The sequence below is a fragment of the Gavia stellata genome, chromosome 20, assembly GCF_030936135.1.
Source record: "Gavia stellata isolate bGavSte3 chromosome 20, bGavSte3.hap2, whole genome shotgun sequence".
In the NCBI taxonomy this organism is placed as follows: domain Eukaryota; kingdom Metazoa; phylum Chordata; class Aves; order Gaviiformes; family Gaviidae; genus Gavia; species Gavia stellata.
In genome coordinates, this window is record NC_082613.1 from 14,185,419 (window position 1) to 14,212,050 (window position 26,632).

At 39.3% G+C, this 26,632-nt stretch overlaps 1 protein-coding gene across 1 annotated transcript in view; it reads right to left on the reverse strand.

Annotated features, from left to right (window-relative positions):
• Positions 1–26,632, reverse strand: part of PTPRT (protein tyrosine phosphatase receptor type T) — a 460,489-nt gene that overhangs the window by 306,469 nt on the left and 127,388 nt on the right. The window contains exon 2 of the mRNA XM_059827326.1: positions 26,156–26,281. Within this exon, the coding sequence (XP_059683309.1) occupies positions 26,156–26,281 (126 nt within the window). The remainder of the gene's footprint in view (positions 1–26,155; positions 26,282–26,632) is intronic.

Sequence of the window (26,632 nt, forward strand, 5' to 3'; positions counted from 1 at the left end):
CAAGTAACTCACTGACCTGTGTGCTCGTGATAACCAATTTGTGGTTAGACAGGGTTTCTGAGGATTTGAAAGGAAATGCTCCTTCCTTCTCTAGCTGTCTACAAACCTTCTCTGACCACAAGCCAGTTTAACCTGGCTTGTATTCTGGCTGTTAATTAACAAAGACAATTAAGTTTAAATTGCAAGTATCCATTTCTGTCATTACTTAGAATTACCTCAAATGCGCACAGTTTGGGTTTCTTTTTTTTAAAAAAAAAAAAACTCCAAAACATTATGAACAGGCAGAAGACAGAAAGGTAAATAAATGTGGGACATGGACGTAACACCAGCCAGTAATTTCTCCTGGGCATTTCAAGCATATTATTTTATCCAGATATTTAAAATGGGTTTATTGATTTATCTCACTGTTCCGCTAATTCCACATTTTTAATCTTCTGCCGCCTTATTTACTTTCTGCCTAGACTCCCTCGTGCAGTTTGCTTTCAGCTCTCAGTATTTGTAGCGGAGTTCACTGATGATACGTACCATATGTTGAAGTAGAAGTTATTCAAATCCTTTGCGACATTTAGAATATGCTAAGATATTATGACCTTTGAAAAGCACCATGAATGAGAGAGGCAGGTTGCAGAATGGGAAGAATGACTGTTCTTTTCTTGGGAGAACAACTGCAGTTGATAGAGGCATGCCCTTCAAGAAAAAAATTAAATCCTCAACTGCTGCAAACTGGCCAGGCTCCAAGAAAGCCACAAGAGATATTAGATATGCTGAAACCACCGTGTGAGAATCTGGCCTGTTGGTTAAGAGGTAAATTTAAGAATGAGAAAGAAAAAAAAAAATAGAAAACCAAACAACCCACAAAATAAAACCCCCATACAACCACTTAAGCCCACAAAGCTCCGTTTAGTTTCAGTTTAGCATAAGGGTACAATGCTGCCTTTGTTATTTGCAAAGATCATAAAGTAAGCACAAATCTTCAACATTTCTCAAGTGCGGTTCTTTCCTTGCTAATGGGATTTAAGACCTCATCCTAAGCAGTAGGCCTCAAATGGCAAAGACACACAACAAAGTCTGTGATAAGATCGCCAATGGCAGCGAAAAACCCATCTCTTCCCTAAAAATTATTCTGAAGACTCACACTTTAATCCTGGATTTCACCAAACACCCACCAAAGGCAGTACTTTACCGATGACTGAGAGTTTCTGAATGACCATCTCTACCTTTCCTAACAGCACTTCTCACTGGAAGAGGGATCGGACCACGGTAATGAGCTCTCCATGGGGCCAGTCTGCAAAATACTCCTCATGACACACTTTCAGAGGCAAGATGAAAACACGCTGAAAGATTAAGAGGCGTTCCCAAACTGAGGGACTTCCCAAAAATAAAACTGGGGTGGAAACACTTTAATTTTCACCCCAGGCAGGACCACAGTGAGCATACAAATTCCTTTCAGAAGAGATACATGTTCTATCACTGTTATTGTACTGGTGAACAGCGCAGTCCTTCAGCCTAGGGCTGAGGTGCAGCAGTACAACTACATGCTGCAGAACTACTTTACGTTAACAACGCAGCTCTAGATAACGGTAGCCATCCCTCACGTCTGTCAGTGTTACTATGAAAAAAAATCACCCGATAGGAAGAAATTTAAAATTTCCTACAGTAGAACAATCCTCCTAAGACATACAGCTAATCAAAGAAACATTTACATTGGATATTGCACAATGTTTTCTCAAAGCAAAGTCAACTTAATCTGTGAAAGAGTCACCTATGAGAAATGATGGAATACTTGCCACTGGAGTCATTTCAAGGGAATTGCTAAAATATTCAAACATACATAGGCAAGTCAGGACAAACAGATGGAAAAGGAGGGACATTCCCACAACTAGTGCCCAACAAAGAACAGGGTCTTAGACAGTACTGGTTTTCCTCTGCTCTCAAATATTACCAGACAATTTTATGGTGTAGTAATTGCATACTTGTGTACAGATGTCAAATATGACCTGGGAATCCAAAGCACATGTTCTGGGAAAACTGACAGTTTCACGAACAAAAATAATACTTAAATGTTTACTTTTTGCCTGCAAGAATTAGTTTGGAAACATGTTGAAAAAATAAAGGGTTTTTTAATGAAAGAATCAATATTTATGACTTTATTCTGTTTACTATTTACCAAGATACTTATGCTAATTCTTATCCACCAAGGCAAACAAGTATCATTGCTTCAGGATAAAGTGATGTCTTCATAGCCTGAAAAACATCATCTGTACAAGTGAAGTTTTGAAAAACTTGGCACGTAAACAACAAGCATCTAGACAAGCTAATGAACAAAACGTCTCTTGGTCAAACTAGCACCAAAAATCCACAAAATACTCCTATGCAGTTGTTCAGTGAGAACACACAGACTGGCCAAATGTAACGTTTAGGACACGCAGAATGTACCAAGCGCATTGTTTCGACAATGACTGCAGTCTAAATGGATACATAATGTATAATTAAAGCAATCAATTAAAAAGATAGCAGAGAATAGAAAAACACAATAGTACCATATACGATACCATGTATACTGAAGTAAGTAAACTCATACAAAAAGGAAACTTGGTTTCAGCTCTTAGCCTTCAGCCCCCGCTGTCTATTATTTTTGTCACTAGTACAGTGCTGCAGATCATATTTCCTTCGTAAAGAAACGCAAGCAACAAACTCAATTAAATCCTGTATTTGGGAAGGGCTGAGAAAAACAACAGGTCTAAGCACATACTGGAGCACTGTCACTGCCAAGCGAACCCGTCATCGCTGGAGAGTTGGGACTGATGACTAGGATGGCTGGAAAGTAACTTCCAGCAATAAAGTTTCAGGTTTAATCTCATCTTAAATTAAAAGGAGTATGTTTCTCTAGAAAATTTTATTCTACCGGAGAATGAATCCTTCTGTAGTCTTTTCAAAAAGACTACATACAGTTATTACAAAAGTCCACGCTTAGTATTGCAGATACTGCGCAAGGCTCAGTCTGGAGTGTTTATAAAGCCACGTTTGCAGAAGCAGTTTTTGACTGGGATGCCTGTGTCTTCAGAAAAGCTTCTACTATCAAAATATAAGGAATGCTGCACCTCTAGAACTGCCACACGGAGACTTTTGGGGGAAGGTCCAGTTTAACAGCAACATCAAAGCAATGCTCATTTTTCAGTCTAACTTCAGAGTCTTTCTCCCCTCTTTAGCCTGGATTCTCATTAATCATCCCAGTAGCCACATGAACCTTAAAATCTCCCCTCCAACACTATTCCAACTAAGTGAGAAGAGTTTAGATGTATAAAACACTTTTGCAAAGGAAGTCTGGGAAATTTTTATGGAGTAAAGGGCTGGTGGAAAGCCACTTCCCTTTAGCTCCCCACACTGAGAGCGAGAGCTTAACTGATGTTTGTTTTAAAAGTACTTCGAGCATTTATGCTACTCTTCTCCTTGAAGGTCTCTATTTGATGTATTTCTCTTTATTCCAAGGAACTGTGATTCATGTGCATAGCCCTCTCTCACTTCTAGTTCACAATGCGTTGTTCTTAAATATATCACCAGCTCAGATGTTCCTGTAGCATCTGCCCATTTTATTCCCAGCAGAATGTCTTTATAGTTCAATGAGGCCCCCTCTTAATCGCTTTTCCCACCTCTGTTTTCTAAAGGCTATTAAACCTATATTTTTCCAAGCTCCCTTAATAATTTTAGATCCTCAGGACCCCAGACCATTCCAGTTTGACCTTTGCTGTATCCGCATCTCTTTTTTAACAGCCTTTCTGTAATAGGGTGCGCTCCACTTAATGCAGTCACCCCAGCAGCCCTGAAGAGACAGCTAGAATTTTCACTCATTCTGCTCATCCATTCCAGAAAGTTTGCTTTTTATTGTGCTTTTAATGCTGCTGAGTAATGCATTATTGTCATCAGCTTTACCCTTTATAACCCTTTTGTCTATTACTGCCTTTTTCTTTTTTTTTTTTTGAACTGTATGATTACTTATATTCCCCTTGTTTTCAGCTTTCACAGCTTCATTGCTTTACATTTATCTAGAACTCCCATATCATTTATTGTCCTAACCTCCGGGCTGGAACAAGTTCTAATCTTTTTTATTCCTTTGATTACAAATAACCTTTATACGAAACCTTAAGGTTGCATTTTCAGCATCTTGCTACAGAATTCCCAGTCACATCACTGTAAGAAATTCCACAGGCCAGTTCTAGGAGTTCTCATTTTGACAATTCACTATATAGCAAAGGGGTAAAATACATACTTAAGCCCCGCTCACCTACTGATTTCAGATCTTCAACGGATTCTTCCTCCATAAATATTTCTAATTAGTTTCTTTAATGTATACAGATACCAGCCTTCATTCCAGAGGATGATGCAATTCCTTCCTCTACTCCACATTATGCTCATTTTTCTTTTATCACCACTTTTACACAAGAACTACTCCACTTTTTATTTCTGTTGCCTACTCTATCCAACTAGATTCAAGAATAAATTCAACAGCTGATTTCCTCTCGCATTTACTATCTCACTTTACATCTGGATAAGGACAGAATTTGGAAGAAGAGTACAAACTTTTCACAACTTCCAACCTTCTGTTTTAAAATTTGGATCTGCATCTTTGAACATTTTGATCCTGTTATCAACTCATTGATTGTGATACAGGAATCCTGTCAGTGGCCTCTTACGGTATGATTAGGAATTGTATTAGAAATACGCAGTATCTTATTGCACATACTTAGAACAGTCTACAGCTACAAATAAATACTTTAAATGTAACATTCTCCAAAGTAGCTAAGCGATATAAAGAAAGCATACCAATAAAACTTACATTTCAAAACATTGAGTCATCTGTGAAAATGGTATTTAAGTACCTGAATCCCTTGAGCACTTGCTGAAAGATCTCTGTAAATTTCTATTATGAGATTTTTAAATTGATAAAGAATTCTCATAACTGCCTCAAAATATTAAACAAAACTGTTTATTAGATTCAGCATATTCAGCACTGGAATGCAGGTTTAAAAAAAAAAATCAAATGTTTATCATCAGCCCTGTAATAATTTCTGGTATATGAGATGGGCTTCTGCATGAGCTGAAAAGAAATTTTGTTCCCTCCTATTTATCATCTCCTCTTCCTCACCCTAAGTCATAGCAAATGTTGAGTCTATCATTAAAAGAAATAATTAAGCGTGGAAGGGAGAAGCAGGGTTCTTTTTGTTTAATATTTCTTTTATTCAAGATTTCTTTTGCAAATATATAAATAATCATCAACTGGACCTTGGTAGATAAAGAAGAAATATGTGTGATCTCCTTGACAGGTAACATGTATCTCAGAGATAAGACGACCTCTCTGGAGCGGTAGCTACAAAAATTTGTGTTTGATGCCCAGATTACTTCAGCGAATGAGTTTTGCTAGTCCTCAAAAGGAACAAGATTAGATGAACTATGCAGACAAGTTCTCCCATTTCAGGAGCTGCTTTGTTGGGTTTTTTTTTGCTTGACCATCTGTCTTTTAGGAAGACGCTGAAAAGAAGCTGAGAATTGCTCATCACCTTGACTAAGAAATGGCAATGCTCACTTTAAATGTTCCCCTGCCAGATGTGGGTCCCAAAATTTTCAGAGATTATTTCCTTGCATAGAACAAGAAACTCAATACAGTTACCCCTAGCAATCAATAGAGATAGTGGAAGCTTTTCTTAGGAAGATTAAAAAACCACAAAACAGAGTCATCTGAATAGCAAACCTCGATCTATGCAACAAACTCCCGGTTCCTCATTTTCAGAATAACGATCACCTGATATCACCCTGCTCTTCAAACATCTTCTCAGGGATCACACCAGGACACGAAAAGTAAAGTGAGTTTACAAATCAGAACGTACGTAGAAATTATCTGTGAGTTCTACAAACTGGAAAAATCATCCCAAAGGTACTGGAATGAAATAATCCTGATCGCTTTTTTTCCCACTTCACAGTCCAAACCCCAAAGTGATCACAGAGCAACTATGAAAGGCAGAATGATTCTGTGGAGGCAGGAACTTTCTTCCACGTTTTCCTGATCCAGCCGAGCTGATTTCCTTTGTTGCAGAAAAATTATACATGAATATCTCAAGATTTTGATATTTTAGAAATCAGCATTCACATTTCAAAAATCCACTTTACTCTTCTCATTGATCAAACAACAGTTTTGTTTTAAAGCACTACAAAATGAAAATAAAAAACTGTTCTGCATCTTCAAATCTACTATGAGAACAGTATCTCCTGTTCTTGTAGTAACGGAAGGAGGGACAGAGATCAAAGCTTTCTGATGGACATTTTCAGAGCCTAGAGACTCAACACCCCGTCTTCAGTCTACGTAACCTGAAGTTAAATAAGCTCGCAGGGAGTCTCCTGTCTTCTGACTTGTATTCTGGGTTACAGCTCTAAATGCAATTTAGAAAAATAGCTCCAAAACCAAAGGAATATGGTATATAGCAAATATGGCATTTAAAGGGAAATAATGTAGATTGGCTGAATAGGAAAAACAGGTCATATAGTCTCCTGTTATTTACTGGACTGTTAATGCTCCATAGAGATGAGAAGCAAGCCAGGTCCCCCCTGTACATCTGTGCTCCTGTGCTGTCTCCAGGAGGATCCCATTGCCTTTCCAATATACGAGAAAGAGTACATGACTTTAGCAACCAGTTAAAAAGCAAACAAGTCTTTAAATGTCAAACCACAGTAATCACAAGTGCTTTTAAAAAAAAACAAAACAAACACAACTCCAAAAACTGGGAATATTGCAAATGAGAGACTAATTCAGAGTAATTGCCATCTGGTTTATCATTTGAAAGCTGTGCCTCCTGCATCCCAGACTCATGTTATTTTCAGGGGAGACATCTCATTTGGGCAGGAAAGAAAAACAACTGGGTGACAGTCACAACAGTTAATTCAACTGGGCTCAGGGGCTTTAAACGCTAGTAACAACTACCGGGATTAAAACGAGTAAGGGCTGAATTCAGAGTTCAATGAGTGTCCTAAGTAGTTTCAGATTTCCGTCACTGCTTCAGGTGACAGGGGCAATGCACAAGCTTGTAACAGAAGGGAGAAGGATCCTCTGCAAGAAGTACTACTTCCATTTCACTCCCTCCTGCCCCACTTTTCCCTTGAGAAGAACAGCAGACAAACCAAGGGAAAATGAAGCAAATTTACAACACAGCCCCCTTGCAAAGTACTACAGGAATATTTCAAAATCATCACAGAAATATTGAATCGTATTACTCTTGCAACAGTGAGAGAGGTAGACCTGGCACACAGTTACCACGGGCAACCTCATTTAACATCTTGTTACTTCTAGGTTCGTCTGCTCTTTTGTGTTGATTTTACTTTGAAAAAAGTATTTCAGTGGAAAAACCCCCACCCAAACAACTGTTAACTGCAGTCTTGCAATACAAAGTATTTATTTATTCATTCCCAAATAAAATTGGGTACAGGGAAATGACTTAAGCCTCAGTAAACCAGCAAGCACTGTTTGCCATCTTTTTCCATATGCTGTCCAATCTTTTATTGTTTATTCAGCTTCTGATACTTTCTGTTTATCTACTGGTATTTTTTTAGAGGCTCCTGTTGTGGTTTTTTAGCACCCTGGAACTGGGTTACTGCTGGCATCAGCAGGGTCTCTGCCTCGCTGAATCCACAGGCTCATGGATCTAAGTCTGCCAATTCACTCAGGTCACAATGTCGACACCTTTTCTATTTGTATGTGAAACTTAGAAAAGCCTGGAGAAACCCACACATGTCAGACACTTGTCCGAGCCTTCACTTCCATGATTCAATCTACGTTCAATATGATGTTCTACAGAATTCAACAGAATCAAACAGATCTCATCGTACATACTAATTAACAAGTTCTCCACATGCTGCCAGCGAGGCTATACCAGAGTGCAGAGATGACGACTGCGGAAACGACGGCCCTGATTCAGCCCCAGCTCACATGGGGCAGTTGCAGTCACGTAACCCATTATCATCCTCTCCCCACTCCCAGCTCAGGCTCACAGGACTCTGGAATGAAAGGCCCATCATTGCAGAGACACTAATTTTACTTGTATGTACAGAGGATTAGATTCTTGTCGTGTATGTTATTTATTTCCTTTTTTATTTAATACTCGTTTATACCTTACAAATGGTACATTGGTATTACAGGCTAACAGCCCATGCAACTCAGTAATATACCTGAAAAGGACAAGAAAGACAAAAAAAAAGCTCCACCTTTTTAGATTTTGCTGTCAGGATGTTAGAAGGAAACATTTTGTGCTTAAGGTTCAGCAAAAGTAGGTTCTGACCCCAACTCTCAAGTAATTTTTTGCAGAGATGCTGATGATTTGCAAAAGGCAAGTTACTTTATTTCTTATCTCCGTTACCAGCGACAACAGGAACAATGTATATTGCTCATTTGCTTGCTTTTACCTGGCTTATATTAGCAATGAGATCTTAAAGAGGAAACTGATTCCTGGCTCTCAAAAATTTCATTTAGATAAACTAAAGAATTCTTCCTAACCTTTTATTCCCTCTCAATTATTCAGTGTGAAGCATTAGGAGGCCCTCCTACTATGCCAAAACCCTCAAAAGTTGCTTATCTCTTTAGTACGCAGGAGTTTGCCCTTAGAATACTTTAAATAAATAAAAGCAAAAATCTTGGAAAAAGCTTTCTAAATTCTAATTTATTATTTTTAATTTTTCTAAATTGCTACTGTAGAATAAGGGGGGAGAAAGCTAAAACTACCATTATTAAGTAGTTGGTCACAGAAGCTGTATTTCTGCTAAGAGAGATGGATTTAAGCCTGCCTGGCAGCTCTGGTCCTCTAGTCAAGGGGTCCCCAGTTCTGCTTTAGCAACAGAGGATTTGCTGAAAACCACAGCTTTTGGTCTGGTTTCCTTCCCCCAGAAATACAGAAATCACTGGGAGTGCCCAGTCTCGTCTTAATGTATAGAATTGGGAGATTCAGAGACTCTGAACCACACTGTATAGACAAAGTTGGTGTGTGATGGTATGTGTTCTGTAACAGAGATGCTGTGATTAAAACCAAACTCTTGTGCTCTTTGTCTATGGAGGTGGTATGCTGGACATACTAAGCCATATCACAGGTATATGCTGGACATACTGAGCCATATCACAGGTAGTTTCCTATAGATATGAAATGCATAACATTTAAATCTAAGAGTAATAAGTATAACTGTCAGAAGTACAAATATATTTTGCACCAAAGCTCAAACAGCTTTAAAAACCATTCCTGAATGTCCTATCACATCTGTTCTCAGGGTTCTCCGATTCTGAAGATTTTTCTTTTGAAAATTTGTCTTCTAAAACTTAAGCCAGGCTCCTAGCTTTGAACTGCAGAGGGGGAGACCCAGCTGCATTTATGTTCATATAAAAGGAGTGTCTCCCTTAAATGTTCAGCACTATAATCCTTAATTTCAAGGTAAACATCTGCTCCTTCACAATCCTAGCCTATACACCTGGGAACAGATCATATCTTGTCTCCAGGACAGGTCATTACACAATGAAATTTCACAGCAGTAAAGAAATAAGGGAACCAGGAGTCATCCCAGTAGGTGAGCTGCCGCCCTACTAGATATCGAGCAGTTGAATGAGACAACAAAGTCTGATTCTGTTCCATTTAATTTGTGGGAGACCGAGTTTTGATAAGGCAGCAATATGGGGACACAAGCAGAATCTGCAGCAGCCTGTAGCCCCGTTGTCCAACTGATTTAAATCACTACTTTTTAATATTTCCTGGAGCTGAAACTGTGAGAGCAGAGGTGCCAACAGGGCTCTGTTCCACTGCACCCAGCAAGAGAGGATCGCTCCCAATTACATTCTGCTCTGCCAAAATCTCACTTAAGGTCTTCAGAACATATTTTTAGCTAAAGCACAGGGGTCACAGGGTCGATGGCCACACTTGCTACAAAAACACAGCAGACAAACTTTGTGAAAGAAAACAACAAATTTAAAACTGAACAATTACTTGCAGTATATTTATCCTAATCTCTCAACACACAAATGTTTTCAGTGACTCGAGGCAGATTGTTTCGCTAGAAAGAGATACAAACTGTCAGGAAACGGCAAAAGGCAATTAGTAAATCACTATCTCTTTTGTAATCACTGATGAGACTTCCATTTTTTTTATGCCCTATTGCTCATTCCCCCAAACAAGCAAGACATCACCTTGAAAATGAATGCAATTAATTATATTAGCTGAAGCTTTTAAAACAGAATGGCTTCTCATTTACATTCCTGGCAGAAATTCAATAAGATTGCACTACTGTAATGTTGATTGACTACTGCTGCAGTTATACACCAGTATCCTGAAAAAAAAAATTTTCGTGTTCATTATGGGATTTTTAGAGCCAAGTACTTTGAACTGTTAAGTATTCTGAAGTAAAGCTGCAGTGACGAGACTATGGAAAAGATAGTTTACTGTGTGTTTAGAGAAGCTGCAGCCGTTTCCTTCGCTTTTGCACCAAACTTCCCATTGACTTTTAACTAATCAAAAATTAGCTAAATTCTCTTGCATGCCTGAACTAATTATAAAGATGTCTACCAAACCCACAGTCTTTCACCTATGCATCTGAACACCTGCCCTCTCTTAGCGCAGCCGTGTTGGTATGAAGTGATTGCATAGCTTATTATTTGTGTACAGGGATTTCTTGATGACACTTCAACATCAGTGTAGCAGTGGCCATCGCAGTACTGTTGTACTGCCTTAACGATAGAGGCTGAAAGTAAACAAACACAATAGAAATTGTTACACTGTCCTGGATAACAGTTTTTGCAGCAGACTTTCAATTAGAGACAATAAACGAAGACAACAATAATTATGCATGTATTTTTGAAAACATAATCGGTTTGTAAAAACATTATTATTTATGGTGATGTAAATAGCAAGGAAAAAAATGTAGATTGGTGTTTGGATCTCAGATTGCAGGATGAGGTAATGGCAGAAAAACCATTTAATTGCAAATTGGGTACACATTCTACAGCCCTATAATCAGTCTACTGCAGAATTACACTCTACCATAGATGCACAAGAAGGCTCAGCTGTGGCCCAAGCACGCCCGGTAGACAGAGGTACAAAAGGGAAGAGCTACATCTCTCAACTCAAACAAGGAGATGCCTACACAGTCAACAAATTTCCAGGAGTAAGTGTATGTAAACTGAAAAGACTTAAGACACCTATTAAATAAAGTATGGAATAGGCTCTAAGGGTGACAGGGTTTTATCACGTTCTCCAAGTTCAAGCAGATGTATGGGAGTACATGCATAAAATACACAGCATAGTATTAGCCCTTGTAGAAAATTTGCCATAGTCCACTGAATTCTATACATTGTACATTTACAACCCTGATGCATGATTCTCAGATTTCATATCTGAACTTAATTTAAGAAAGATTTAAACATATTTATCATCAACTGAGGTAATACTTATTGCCTTTACTTTTGGAATAATGAAAAAGTATTCAGGAAAAGCAGGTGGGAGGGTTAAGTCTGCTATCTCAAGAGCTAAAGAAAAAAAAAGAGCTGTAGGGTGACTAAAAATAGTTGGGGAGAATCATTAGGCTGATTTCAATTTGAGCAAAGAGTTAATTTCAGATAGAATGTCAGTGGCTTCTCTTTTTCCATAAAAGATGAAGATTGACTGGAGTCCTTATGAAGAACTTCACGCAATGCTTTATTTTCAATATGGAAGGTATGAATTCTTTATTTCGGAGGGAGGATGTTGGCGATTCATCTATTTCTGAGAAAGACATAAGACAAAGGGAAATTGAAAACTAAAGAGATAGCTGATAGACTAAGAAAACCAAAATAATTCTCAGCGTATTACCTGTATCGGAAAGGTTCTCACAGAGCAGTGTCTGGATCCAAACAAGAATTTCTGAGCAGTTCACACTTGTCTTTGAGCCGATACTGAGATTTTAGCTAAATGTTTTCTTCTCTTTGCTTTGAGAGATTTCTAAGGGGGCTAAATATAACCTAGAGGCTGCAGGCATGTGATGTGTCAAGTTTAGCAATGGGCCAGACTAGATGCAAAGCTGCAGTTTGGACCTGTGCTTGCCAGGATCTCACAACAGGTGATGAGAAAGGCAGTCATTTGATTTAAACCACATGTTTGAAATGATAACATCTTTAAGATGATATAACGAAAAAAAAGTTAGGCTTTTCATCCTAACAGACTGCAAATTTGCAAAAAATGGATGTGAAGACAGAAGAAAGTCTGGAATGCAAGGAGGGAGACAGACTGAAGTTGGTAACTTCACCAACTTCACACATACGTAACCTCCCAAGCTGGGCAAGCAGTTTCAATGTACCGCACACTATGACCCCCACTCTGCGTTATCTCATAGGTTATTGGTTCTCACCCTGGTTGCAGTATAGGGCAGCAGCAAAGTCTCTCAAGAACTGCAACACCAACTCTTCTCTTGGAACGGTTGAGGACTTCTGCTGTACATCTAAGAATACAGGACAAAATTCCTCTAACTTCACCCCTGGTTAGTTTTATTTTGCCGACAGGCATGTCTCTGCCAAGCAGCCTGGACCACTACTGCATGGAAGAAGATCAAGATATGTAAAGAGACAGGGCAGACTACTTATTCCACAGATGCTACCTTAGCTTCATGAGCTCATCAGCAAGATGAGCTAAGATGGTAATCACAACAAAGCTCCAATTTTTTCCCTAAACAGGTACGACAAATTATTCTACATGGCCAAAACACACGTCTGCCAACACTATGCACCTTGTAGTACATCTCTATAGATTTCATGGGAAGCCAGATCTCACGCTGGGGATGCACAGCAGGGATGGAAGCAGAGATGGCAAACTCCAGTTAATGGAAGGTTTGGAGGGTCTGAGGCACTGCCTGCAGGAGAAAGGTGGCAGACTGTTGTAGAAGTGATAGACATGAAATCGTATCTTAACATAGTGGCAAACTTACTCCACCTGGAAACTGCAGGTTTAAGAATGCAACAAATCCACCTCAGGGGAAGATTAGTACAAGAGCCCTGAGACCCTAAATCATAGCGGATTTGGTTTTCGAGGGAGTTTGTCAACATCTAGAGGTAAATTTAGTATGACCACTGAAGCTCTGAGATGTTTCCTTACCTTACTAACCTGTTAGAAGTTCAAATATTTGGGGAGAAAAAGGTTTCCTCTTCAAACACAGGCTTGGAGCACACACTCTTTCCTCTTCTAACAAATGAACAGCTTGAATAGAAGAGATTATGCTTATAGTTTTAAAAAGAAATCAAAATAAACAGCAGTACTGTGATTTCACAAATCAGGCCAAATACGCATCCTCACAGTCCACCCTGCCCAAACACTAAAGCATCAGGGACAGAGGAAGCCCTCTGTGTAACAGCTCTTATTTTACAGTGAGTTACAGCTCATGTGGAGCAGCACACTAATTAATACAATCAGAGGCAAAAGTTTCAGAAATCTCCCAACAGCACACATTAGCATATACTGCCAAGAGACTTGATAAAGTTCAAAGCTTATCTTGTAGCCTGCACGCTCCATGTTTGCTCAGAGCAGCAGCTGGCCAAGTGATCTCCCTTCTTCTCAAAGAGCAAAATTAAATTAGATTAGATCATCTTCTCTCCCTTGTAGAATTAAGATCGTGCTATGAAAACAAGCAAATTAGCTTTTGAAATCCTGTTTCTCACTTAGAGGCTACAAGGCTGAGGAATGCTTTCTGTACCAATTCAGCAGAGCTGCAACAGAGCGTGCATGTCCTGTTCTCCTGGCAACCTGAAGCAAACAGTTTTACAGATCTGCGTCTCACCAGACTTGAGGCTGTGAGTGACAGAGAATCCTGAGGGATGAGGCCAAAGGAGGAGGGAACCAAAGGCGAAAAAGAAATGGACGCAAGGTCTAGAGTAAAGAGCTGCAGGCGTAGAGTTTTGAAAGCTTCTTGATTTGTTGCTATGTAAAAAAAGACTTCTGAGTAAAAGAGGAAAACTTAGTTTCTAGACAAAGTAAGAACATTAATGCTATATGAGAAGTAAAAACGCAGGGAACAGAATTGTTTGGACTTGAAAGCTCGACTAAAGGACAACAAACGTTTATGGATGGTGAACAGGTTGGAGGGTGAAGAGTTTTAGTTCAGATATCACAGTGATGCCAGATGCCATGTAAAAATTAAACAAATACATAACAGTGAATGAAGTTCAAAGGGGGCCATACAAACGAGATCCTATATTTAAACTCTAGTTTCTAGAGCTGAATCACTGCACACACCAAGCTGCGAGGTCAGTTGGCACAGACGCACTTAAACAAGCTTATAAAAATGTGTCCCCATTAAATTACCATGCTGCAGCAATTAGACACACTCCAGAAGACCATCCTATGCAATCTGTTCTAGATGAACAGCTAATGAGAACTAAGCTAAAACACTTTTTTCTGGTTATGATTCCTCCTTTGAATATTCCCATAACTACGCCGCTAAACAACTTAGACCTATAAAACAAAGGGGGAAAGACATTTGTCTACTATGGACAGATGGAGTAATAAAACTGGCCATGAGAATGCACAGCGGTATCTATGGTACATCTTCACGCAGTCACCCTAAACTGCATCAAATTTAGCAAGAAGTTAATTTAGCTTATAGCTCTTTTCTTTTTTTTTAATTTTTTTTAAATACCTTGACTATATCCTAGTTGAGCTGGGGCTGAGGGAGAAGGTGATTTGTTTTTTATTGCCAAGATTCTTTACAGCTTGATTTTCACTACCATAACTGGAACAGATGAAAAGATGAAGATGGTGCTGGGGGAAAAAGAAATACAAAAATACACATGGAAAACAAGAGAGGGATGGAGTGAAGTGGATCTTTTGAAGTGTTTACATTTTCATGTGGTATCTGAATGGCAAATAGCTAAGTCTGAGTTTATGGGGCAGACTGACCTTATGAGGAGGTGTCACTAACAGTTATCTTGTGAAAATGTTAATCACAATGCTTAAAGAGTTACTAACTTGGGCATTAAAGACGTGTTACAGAAGTAAATTAAAAAATGGAAGCACTGCATAAACTTTCAGTACATAAAACATTTGTTCTAAAGCATCTTAAAATTAATCAGAGAAACAGCTCTGCCCTTTCACGGTTTTGAAGAGGGCAGGCCACTTACTGCCTCTGAGTTTCTTCTTCCAGCACGCTCCCACACGCAGCTTGGGCTGCTGTGTGCGCCAAAGGCATAGCGGGAAGATTGGATGAACCATCCACTGGGATTACGGCCTGAACACAAGTCTGATGAGGAGCGGCTGAGGGAGCTGGGGTTGTTCAGTCTGGAGAAGAGGAGGCTGAGGGGAGACCTCATCGCTCTCTACAACTCCCTGAAAGGGGGTTGTGGTGAGGTGGGTGTTGGTCTCTTCTCCCAAGTGACAAGTGATAGGACAAGAGGAAATGGCCTCAAGTTGCGCCAGGGGAGGTTCACGCTGGATATTAGGAAAATTTTCTTTCCCGAGAGAGTGGTGAGACACTGGAATAAGCTGCCCAGGGAGGTGTGGAGTCACCATCACTGGAGGTGTTCAAGGAGCATGTGGATGAGGCACTGCGGGACATGGTTTAATGGGCATGGTGGGGTTAGTTGATGGTTGGACTTGATCTTACAGGTCTTTTCCAACCTTAATGATTCTGTGACGCAGCCAACATCCATACAAGGCAATAGATGGTATTTTCAAAGAGCAAAGGAATGTGGTCAGATCTTCAGTGTTAAGGATCATCTTGATTTAGAAGAAGTAGATAAACCAAGGATGCTCTTCAACACCTGAGCTGCGTTGTAGGTTCCCTCTTTTGCTTTCCTTAGAATATCCTTCTGATCAACACTGACATTTCCTTCATATTACCCTCATGCTTGCACTGTAAGTAAATCCGAAGTGGAAGACCAGAGGAAAAAAATGTTTTCACAATTAGAAATATAAACCCTTTCTACAGTGACAGTGAAAGGTCTTTGTTCTGTTTGTACGAGGCCTACCCCAAAGTACGAAGCATAAGTACTGCAAATAAGGGCTTGATACCTCTCTGTGTTTATAGACATTATACTAATAAAAAGCCAAGCGTTTCTCAAGGTAAATGAGGGCCCAAAAGGGCTTGTGTTACAGCCTGAAATGTCTCAATTATCTGTGAATTCCCTGCGACTTGGCTGGTGCCATTTTTACTGCAGCTGCTCATTCAATTGAGAGTTCACATCATGAAACATGACAGTGAGAAAAAGAGCCGATGAGAATTCAGTGAATACAGCTTTTCATTTGAAAAGATCCTCAAACACATACAATTGCTTTATTTTGCTTAATTTTCAACATTCATAAACATAACTGCATTTATTTTTCTAGTCAATACTGAAAACAAGTGATAATTTGTAATATTACAACTTTCATCTCAAAAGAATACAACCACAACAGTTTCCACTCCCTACAAAAAGAGGTGAATGATATGGAAGAGGTTGGATCGCCTATGCAGGAGACGCATACATTATTTTTCCCCATGAAAATATCTGAATATTGTTGCTATCAACTTCCTTTTGTACATGTATAAATGACTTTCAAAAAATAGACTTATTCAAAGCCAGTATTTTTCATGTGCCAAATTACATGCACTAAATATCTAATACTGGGAATAGCAAATGCTAATATTTCCTAAGCATAAAAAGTGAACTCTTTTTTCCCCACAAATTCCCAATAGCAACAGTTCTCAGTGGAACCAATGAACAGAGGTTGTTATTACCATTCCGTCCAAACAATCTGTGTCCTTCTAACTAAATAGTGAAGTATTTGAAAATCTAGACCATGTACACTGCTCATTATGAATCCCTATCCTGTTTATTTTGAAGCTGGTGGAAAGACTTCCAGTTATTTCGCTATACACTGAATCAGGCCTATGGTAAAGAAACAGCATTATTTAAATAATTCATAACACTGGAATCTTAGCTATTGTACAATAGCTTTGTACTCAGATGCTGAGAATCTGTTAAGTGGTGTGATGGTTTTGTGATAGAAGTAAAAAAAGAAAAAAGTAAGAAAGGAGAAAGACGAGAGTTCAACTGGGAAAAACAAGACAAATGGGAAAAACAGTAGTGCATTAGCCAGACAACCCACTGCAGTATACAGTCTCTGTAAGAGATTATACCCAGTTTCCACTGAATTTAAAGGGACTTCAGGAGAATTCCACTATGTTAAGCAACTGCAAAAAAGCTGAAAATTCATACAGACAGACTTAGCGAGGCTCTGCTATTAAAGCACACGAGGGACTCAGCAAAAACCTCAACTACACTTTCTTCTTTGCCTGTATTCTGCCCAGCCTCTACTTTGAATGCCTATTTAGTGCCTCAGTTGCTTTCTTGGATCAATTCTGAGGAGTAATTTTGCCTACAATTTCCTTTTGTAAATCCTTATGTGTCAGCATTTGTCTGTTTGCTCACAACCTTCTCCTTCCTCTTTTCGAATCTGGTCTGTCTTGACTTTGGCCATCCACCCCATGCAGATTTCTCAGGTCATTCTTCTCTTGGAACTTCTTTCCTGTTAGATTTTTCCATCTCTACCTTGCTAACCAACCTTCTGGGATAAAGAAGAAATACCTAACGGAGAGGAGGTTCTGTGACAAATGCCTTAAGCTCCCACTAGACCTGCAATATTCCCTAACCCTGTCAATTCCTTCAATATCACTAGAATCTGCCTATATCCTTCTGAAACATTTTTTCCTACTTTAGTCACTGCTTTTCCTCTGTTTCTTAATATCCACTACCTTCACATTTATCATTTTTAGTATCCCGTCTTCGCCAGGAAGACTTTCCCCATCCCTCATTCTACCTATGCACCTTGTTTACTCCTGTTCTTCTGTAAGCATGCTTCTCTTCTTGCTCTGAATTTTCTAACATGAGCAAAGGGGTATTAAATTACCAATCTGACCTTTACTATAGATAGAATTTCCACAGAAATAAGCATTTAAAACAAAAGATCTTAGTCAAAGCTTGTTTTGTATTCTAGCCTTATTTCAATACAACCCTATTTATTTCAACAGAATTTAAACTAGATTTCATCTGCTTCTCTCCCCCGACTCCTGAAGCTTTTAAAGTTTTTATTGAGAAATGTTTTTCCATTGGTGTGGCTATACAATTCCCTGAGTTGGCTCTCAAACAAAAACCAGTTTTAACACACTTGGCATCTGGACAGCCTGTCCTAATAGAGCTCAAAACAATAGATTACAAAAATTGCAGACTGTGTGCTAAGAGGCTGAAAGGCATCGGTTCCTGCTGGAGCCAACAGGTGCTGAGAAAAATTAATATGCTTCAGTACTGAAACCACGGAGGAAAAACCCGTACAACAATGGCTTTCTTGTCCTTCCTCCTAGCGTGATGCTGAATGATGTTACAGCAGCGCTTTCAAAGTGTCATGGTCTCACTAATGGTAATAATGAAAAGGTCCTGACATTCACAAACAGCTATGTTTCTGACAGCTTTCACGGAAAAGAATCAGAAATAGACTGACAACAGTTCAAATGTACCATTTAACACATCAAGGTGCAGTAACTACGCGTATTCCCTACAGACAGCAATCCCTTCAGGGTCATTAAAAGGCCTTCCTAGAAGTCATTCTTTCGGATTCCTTTGATAACATTTCTTTATACCATGCATGTTCTGGGAAGGCTACAGATCCTTGCTAAGCTTGATTTCAGTACCAAAGTACCATCTACATCTAAGTGGAAGTATGCTTCTGCTGACCTCTCTCAATGGCACATAAGGAGAAATTCTATCTCACATTTACAATATGAATAACAAAGTGTTAAAAACTGAGATGCAATTTCCCTTCAACAAGGCCTCTAGAGGGGTAAATGTTCTTAATTAAATCAACTCCTCTTGCATCTTACATCATGGAACAGCTAGCTAACTACTTAGCTTTGAAGTATGATATTCTTAATTTACAGGTCTGCAATTTCACATACACTTAGGTTAAATGGTCCCTCACTATTTCTATTCCATCCAAAACTAGTACGCCTAATCGCAAAAGGAAGGTTCTACTTGGTGTTAGAACACAGGAACACAAGACAGAAAGCAAATATTTGCTAAGAATCACTCTTAAGACTAATTGCTTTAAGTTATTACCTTTCTGAAATCAGTTCTGTGCAAAAGAAACAACTGCCTGTGGTCTTCATTGCTGGCTTTCCCTGCCTGAAGAAGCAAGATTGTATACTAATGCCGGTACGATTTAGTTACTGACAACCCAGACCTGATATGAGACAGTCAAAAAATATGGGTGACAATACATTCCTCTGAGGAACAGCTAAATCCTAATGCCGGGCTTTGAGCAGCCGTTAGAGTCCGTTACAGTAATGGCTTTTGAGGGCCTTACTGGATAGAGTAAGGTAGAGCAATTAAAGGCCATAGTGCAGAAAAAGTTCCCTCTAGTTGCTTGCAAAGCTACCTTCCTGCCAATGCTATATTCATAAATAGGCCAATATAGTACACTTTCCCCATAGTCTAAACATTCTCATGCACACCCACTAAAATAAATCCAGGAAACTAAGCGATCACCCCCAAAACTCAGGTTTGTGTAAAAGAGGAATGAAATTCTGGAAATGGGAAAGAACTGTTTACAACTCCAACTATAAAAAGAACCCCAAAACACAGACGTGAAGCTGCATGGTAAACAGCAAAATAAAAACGCACTGGGGAATGCTTCCGGAGCTCCCTTTCTGCTTAGACCTTAAAAGCTGAGAAATGACTCTGAGTTCATTACCTATCCCCAGACTAATCTATTTACTTGTATGGAAGCGAAAGAGTGGGGAGAAACATATTTGACTCATTCTTAGTAATTTCCCCTGCAAAAAATATTTTTTGGAGAAAAACGATATACAGACAGCTGAGCCAAATTTCTTTCTCCCTCTCAGACAAAATTGGATCATGATTCATCATATACACAGTTGAATTTTAATTTATTCCTTTAAGCAAGTTTGTGTATTTTCTTGTAAGCAAGAATTAATACACTCAGACACAGGAAGATGTTAATTCTATTGCATCACCTTTCAAATTTACAAATGTTGAGTCTAACTCCTGTTGGCATTCATTCTAGCCTGAAGAAAAAAAGACAAATGTCTGACCTACGCACAGAGGTTCTCTGTTCTCTGTAGAGGTTAACGCTAACTTCATATCAGCCATCTCCTGAACAAAATTAAAGGATCCTGCCCATCATCAACGTGGGCATAGATGGACAGTTACCACCTTCCTCAAGGAAAGCTATTTCATAATTAGTCAGTCATGCTGTAACTCCATGGTGCCACTCAACAAAAAGAGGAAGGTGACATAGGAAAGCATTTGGCCTATTAGACTAACATAAAAGTTCACTCAGTTCAGAGGAGTCCAAGTAGAATTTAGCCATCTGGTATTCATATATACATCACGTCTATGATGTTCGCCTGCTAAATGAGTAGTTCACGAAGCAACACTAATGATGATAACCCTTCTGTTCTTTCAGTGAGAAGCTCAGAGAGCCCTCCAGTTATTGGAACAAAAGAACACACCCAATTAGACGTGGGAAGAGTCCCCATCCCTTATCTCTGCTGCAAGAAAAAAGAAAGAAATTCTGCTACAAATTCTCAGTGAGGCGGTGCGATGGATCCCAGGGACGCAATGAGTTGCACACACTAAACAGCTCTCGAGCTGCGTTCACTTCATTGGGCCATGCAATGCAGACTCACGTAAGAAAGCACTCGGAACCCATTTGTGCCTTAACCTTCCCAACTATTACCTCAAAATGTCCCCCCATTAAGAGGATTCCGCACAGACGACTCCTCCAAGTTCATGAGGGAAGATGACAGAGCAAATGCTGACTACATCTCTGAAGGGGGAACCAGACCTGTCAGTGCTGCAACTGCCATAAACGCTAACCATGTAGTTAGCAGCCATTTGGTACTAACCTGCCGTAGGCTTCTGAAGCACCATAAAATAGTTCTTGAATCCCTTAGCTAAATTGTAAATGGAGGAAGCACAGAGACACCACATGTGCACTTCTGAGCCACTGGCACACTAGTTGTCTGCTACTTGATAAGCTTTACAGAAATACACATACAAAATCCATAAAACTATGTATCAGTGGCATTTTCCACAACTATTTCACATTCTCCAAACAGCAAGTTAGACATCGCAAGCAAGTTCTGCTCTTAGAAAGATAAAAATGCACCTATTTCTACCACAAAAACACCTTTGGTTGATAACAGGTCCCGTTTCTCTTTGCAGAAAATTTGTGGGCTTTGTGGAATAAGCAAGCAAAGTGAGGCAATTTGCACTTGCTGAGGAACATGCAAGTGTTGTAACTCTAATTATATGTATATAGCTCTAAAGAATGTCATTTGTTCCAAACATTTTGCTCATCCCTAAATTCCTAACATCTAAACTTCTGTTTCCTAGACAAACAGGATGTCTATTTAGAAAGCAATTCAGTGAGAAACAGCAGCGATATGGAACACGCATTATATATACATAGATACGTATATATACACACACACACACAGAGTAAAGTAGCACTTACACTAAGTGCCAATTTAGGGAAGGGAAGCGAGGAGTCAGGCAGACGGGGCCAGATCTTCAGCCTCTGTGTGCTGATTGCTTATCTGCTAACTTGGAGCAGGGAAACTTCACAAAAGCTGACTTGAGATTGACAGTAAATCTAACACCAGAAGGCACATGGCACGATGGCTTTGTATTCAGAGCAGAATCGTATTTCATACAATTAAAGTAATTACTTCAGCCTAGTCAGCCCTGGTTAAGTCTCCATTGGAGTTAATTAGCAAATGATGGTGAAATACTTTGAACATGCAAATGTTAAATACTTTCATTATTAATATTATTCTTGCAACTGCTGCAAGAGCAGGCAGGTCCAGGGTCCTTGGAATAGTGCAACGTTGTAACATCAAAAATAAGGCCGGTACTTTTGCCTGGCTAGTTTAAACACAACACGTTTCTTTGTTGTACTAACCAAGTGTCTGCCTCAAAAATACAGAAAACCTCAGGCCCTACTTTACCACCAAGGAAATAACTTCTGTGATCCAACACAAACTAAAGGGCCATGTCCATCTCACATCATCTAATACCAACACATAAAGACTGAATATTTACAGAAAAAGGGGAATGAAAACTGCAAGATGGAAATAAAGAGGAGCAGGAGAAATCTACTTGCTGTACTTTGACTTTCTGTAACAGAATTAAAGTCTTCTGCCCATCCAGCCTGGGCATGCAGACCATTGAATCCCTGCTTGATAACACAGCTCAAGGCAAACATCCAAAGATGATAAGGAAGCAATGATTGAAGGCATAGGGTAGAGGGAAGGAAATGAGACACTGAATAAAGAAAGGTTAAAATGACTTGGTGATGTTTAGTCCTGCAAAACAAAGACTTAACTGCATGTAACTATATAAAAGAGGTTATAAAAGAGAGCAACAACTGATTATTCTCCCTAGTCAAAGATGGAACAAAAAATAATGAGATGAAGCCCTAAAAAGGAAAATGAAGGACTAAGAACCTTTGTAACTCAAAGACTGGAACAAGCAGCCCAAAGGCTGTCAAATACTCATCGCTGAGGATACTCAGTCTTAAGTAAACACCCATCTGTTAAAGAATATTTTGTTATAATCACTCCTGCTATTATGCAAGGAGATGGAATCAAAGTCCCACCAAAGTCTGGGGATTGGATACCTACAATTCATTTTATTCACTTTTCTGAAACATTTATTTGGAACAACAAACATCTGGTTCTTAATCCCCCAATTAACACTGTTTCTAGCCCTAAGGAATTAATCATAGAATTCATGAAAAAAAGTTTATTTGCTAGCAATGGAGTAAGACAAATTGCTTACAAACTTCTACATTGCTAATGGAGCAGCTTAATTGCCCCTTTTTTTTTTTGACATTTTAATTCAAAAAATAAAGAATAGAAAGTCATTCCCTGGCAGAGACCTTTGCAGCAGTGTGTCAGCAGAGGATTACACAGCACTATAGACTCAGGCTCTCATTCATGGTACTGACCTCCTTTGAAGAGCCCTCTGAAATCTCACGATGAGAAGTACTGTAAAAAAGCGCTAGATGTTATCATTAGCATTCAGGAGAACGGAATTCTGTGGCTTGGTTGAATTCAAAGGGACCTGCTGGCACTTACGAAAGCCGATACATTTTGCAGAAGAAAATAGCTCTGACGGCAATGTTAACGTAGGCGGCTGCCAGGGCGGGGGCAGGCCCTGCTTTTCCCCACCGTCTCCCAGCAGGCTGCACTGCAGCCTCGCTTCCTATCATTGAACCAACCTGATGCCTGCTCACTTTCTGGTTTTACCATTTCCAAAATGTAGTATTTCTACCTATTTCCAGCTGCAAAAATAAGGTAGTGTCTAAAATACCGCCCTGATAAAGAAAATCTACCTCACTGCTCGCGTTCTCAGAACCCTATGCGTTCTGGCACTCCTGTCACCGCTCTTCGTGCTAAGGAGCTTTCCTGGCTACGGCTGGCCACCAGAAGATGCTTGTTTCACGAACACCTCTTTGTTACCACCTCTTACACCCTGCAGCTCAGTGGATTTACACCCTGCTGCTTTCAGCTGCTGCAGAGAAATTAAATGGAATGGAAAGTCAATCACCAAATGTTCTAGTACTCTGGTTTTAAAGATGTCCCTGCTTGTAGGAGTGGAACGTGCTGTTCATCAGTTTATTCGCCTGGCTTCGCTACTAAACGAATTTTAAGTAAACATCTTTTATTCTCACAAAACAGATTTTCAATGAGTAACCAATACAAACAACATGCATTACAATTCTATCCCGCAATACAGACTCTCAGTAATAGCTCTGAACATCTCTGCTACCTTCGGGCGGTCTAATTGACCACTATAATTTACTTCAAGGTTAGCATGATTTGGACAGCTCTTGAAACATGTTTTTATTACGAGAGCCTTCTGCACGCATTTGCTGTGGTCGATCTTCTTTTTCTACCTACCAATTTCGCCTTTTGTTCTGTGTGAATAGTCCTAAGACATCAATTAGCAACATGAGGAACTGAGTCATTTCCCCTTATGCTCCTTAAAATCTCTTTAGATAATGTTTCTTTATCAGCACATTCCAAGTTGATGGCTGCTTTACCTTTGCATCTTTCTACAATAAAGCTTTCTGCATTTCTTACTTTATGTCTAACCTTTATTAAATTTGCAGCTGCTCTAACATCTTCATATATTTATTAGTGCTACTAGATATCATGGAATGCTGTACTAAAAGGAAAACCACGCACCTCTCTGTATTTATTTAGTTTTAACAGAAATAATTCTGAAAGCCTTGTTAAAAATTACATTGTAGTGTTTGGGGTTGGTTTTATGGTCTTGGGGTTTTTTTGTTGGTTAGTTTAACCATGCCATTCCAGACTGTGGTTTGTCTATTGATTTCTCCAAGGTTCCAGTGCACTTCAGATGACAATACACCTTCATACGGAGGCCCAGAAGACAGGTTTACCTTAACATTTAGACTTGACAAAGTATTGAACTCATCCAGTCCAAGCCATGTTAGCCCTCCCATTTATTCCTTGCTTTCCAAATTGCATCAAAAATGTCTATGTTCCTATTCCTTTAGAGCACTCTGGGATCAGTTAATTCAAAGATCTGCCATGTCTCTCTAGCGAGGTCTTTACCAGGGACAGGGAATAGGACACAACAGGGTAGAAGCTGAGGAACCAGAGAGATAAAGCTGCCACCGTTAAAAAAGCAACAATGTCCAGAATGATTAAATACATTCTTACAGACAAGATCAGAAAACTGCAACTTCCACAATTAACTTCTTTAGGGATGCTGCAGCCAAATCAAGCGGTACTAGGTGTTACACACTTTATTATTGGAAATTGTTCGGAACAGGATCTTTTAAAGTAATAAAAACCCCCAACTTAACCAACCTTTGGTGATGCAGAAAGAGCAGCTAGGGTGGTATCTTGCGCACTTGTTTTCTACTGACAACAAGCATACAGGGATGAAGACTGGGCTGTCTGTCAATGGCTATGGCGGGGAGCTACTGTGGTATCAGCTCTATATGGTATCCTTAACAGGCAGCTAGCAATTATAAGTCTCTCACCCCAATAATTACAGGCATAAGAATACCTCTTGAACAACGTTATATTCCGGTTCTGCCATGTAGCTCGCGCTTCTCAGAGTGCAATGCGCTAATCAGAACAAATACTTCTTTCTTAGGACTGAAATCAAAGTCTTAACTGGCTGGTGAGGTCTGTTTGCCATTGCGTCCATTGAAGGAGCTTGCACTGCTATTTTAGGTGGCAAGGAACACCGACAAACTATGATTTTTAGAAAATTTTAGTGTGCTTCCTTAAAACAAGTTCTTTTTCAACGGGAACAAAGCATTCCACAGCATTTTTATTAAGGCTAGAGAACTTATTCCCATATACAACATAACGGTAACTTCCAATGAGAAACAAAACTATTGGAAATCACCATTACTGTGAGCTCTTCAGAGGATATTCCAAGTATCACATGGAAGACTATGCTGTTATTGGACGTTCTCAATACAGGTTAGCAAATTAGAAATTCTGGTAACTCCCTGTTGGAAATGTTTTTCTTGCATATGAGAATTTCACTGTCTGAAATCCCAGCCTAATCAAGCACTAGCTACTACAGTTAATTCTTTAGGAATTTTCTTGTCTTTCTCAGAATTAGAATTTAAAGCAGTCAGTTAAAAGCTAAATGGGAACTGGAAGGTCCGATATTCCCAGACATTACAAAGCTTTACTTTTTCTGGCCTCTCAAACACACATCTCCCCAGATAACACAGCTCTCTGATCCCGAAACATGCAAAAAGCTGGCCAAACCTTATAATATTGTTATCTGCAACATTTCCTCCCTGTTAAATGTGGGAATAAAATAGGAATAAGGAATATAAAAAGATTCAGCAAGGATATCAAATGGCAAATATTGTAAAAAGCCATCTCACGTTCATGAATTCTGTTGTCAGATTATTTGCAACACAAGAGTCATCTTTTTATCCCTGAATAAAATCCTACCCCACTGTTGTGGGTACCCAGACCCAGTACACACCCATATAGGACTAACAGCTGATTGTCTCAAAGAATAACATCTCCCCTGCTGTTGCTGAGGCTTCTTACTTACCAGTTGGGACAGCAGGATCCATTGTTGGCTTTTCCCAGGTGTTGATCTGCTCCCAGGTAAATCCATTGGTTCCCAAAGCCACACTATAACCACAATTACTGTAGTGCTCATCAAACGAACAACCACCTAAAATAAGAAAAATGAATACATTCCTGGATTAATTATTTCTATTTCTTTATGATAGGTCATTCACTTAAATATTTTGTACCCAAGTTTACGCAGGGAAGAAAAGGAAAAATAAAATTAATTCCCTACATAATAGATTTCAGGCAGAGAATGTATCCAAAAAATATTTTTGTACTTTCCACACTTTGTATCCATTGGAAACCTTTGTTTTCTTCCCTCCATGCTACTGTTTCTTAGATCAGTTCCCTTTATTCCAACCTATTATCTTTACATTTTTAAGGACAATTGCACATGATGCATACATGCAGGAATATTTGCATTTGGCTCCCAGTAACTGATACTTAATTACAT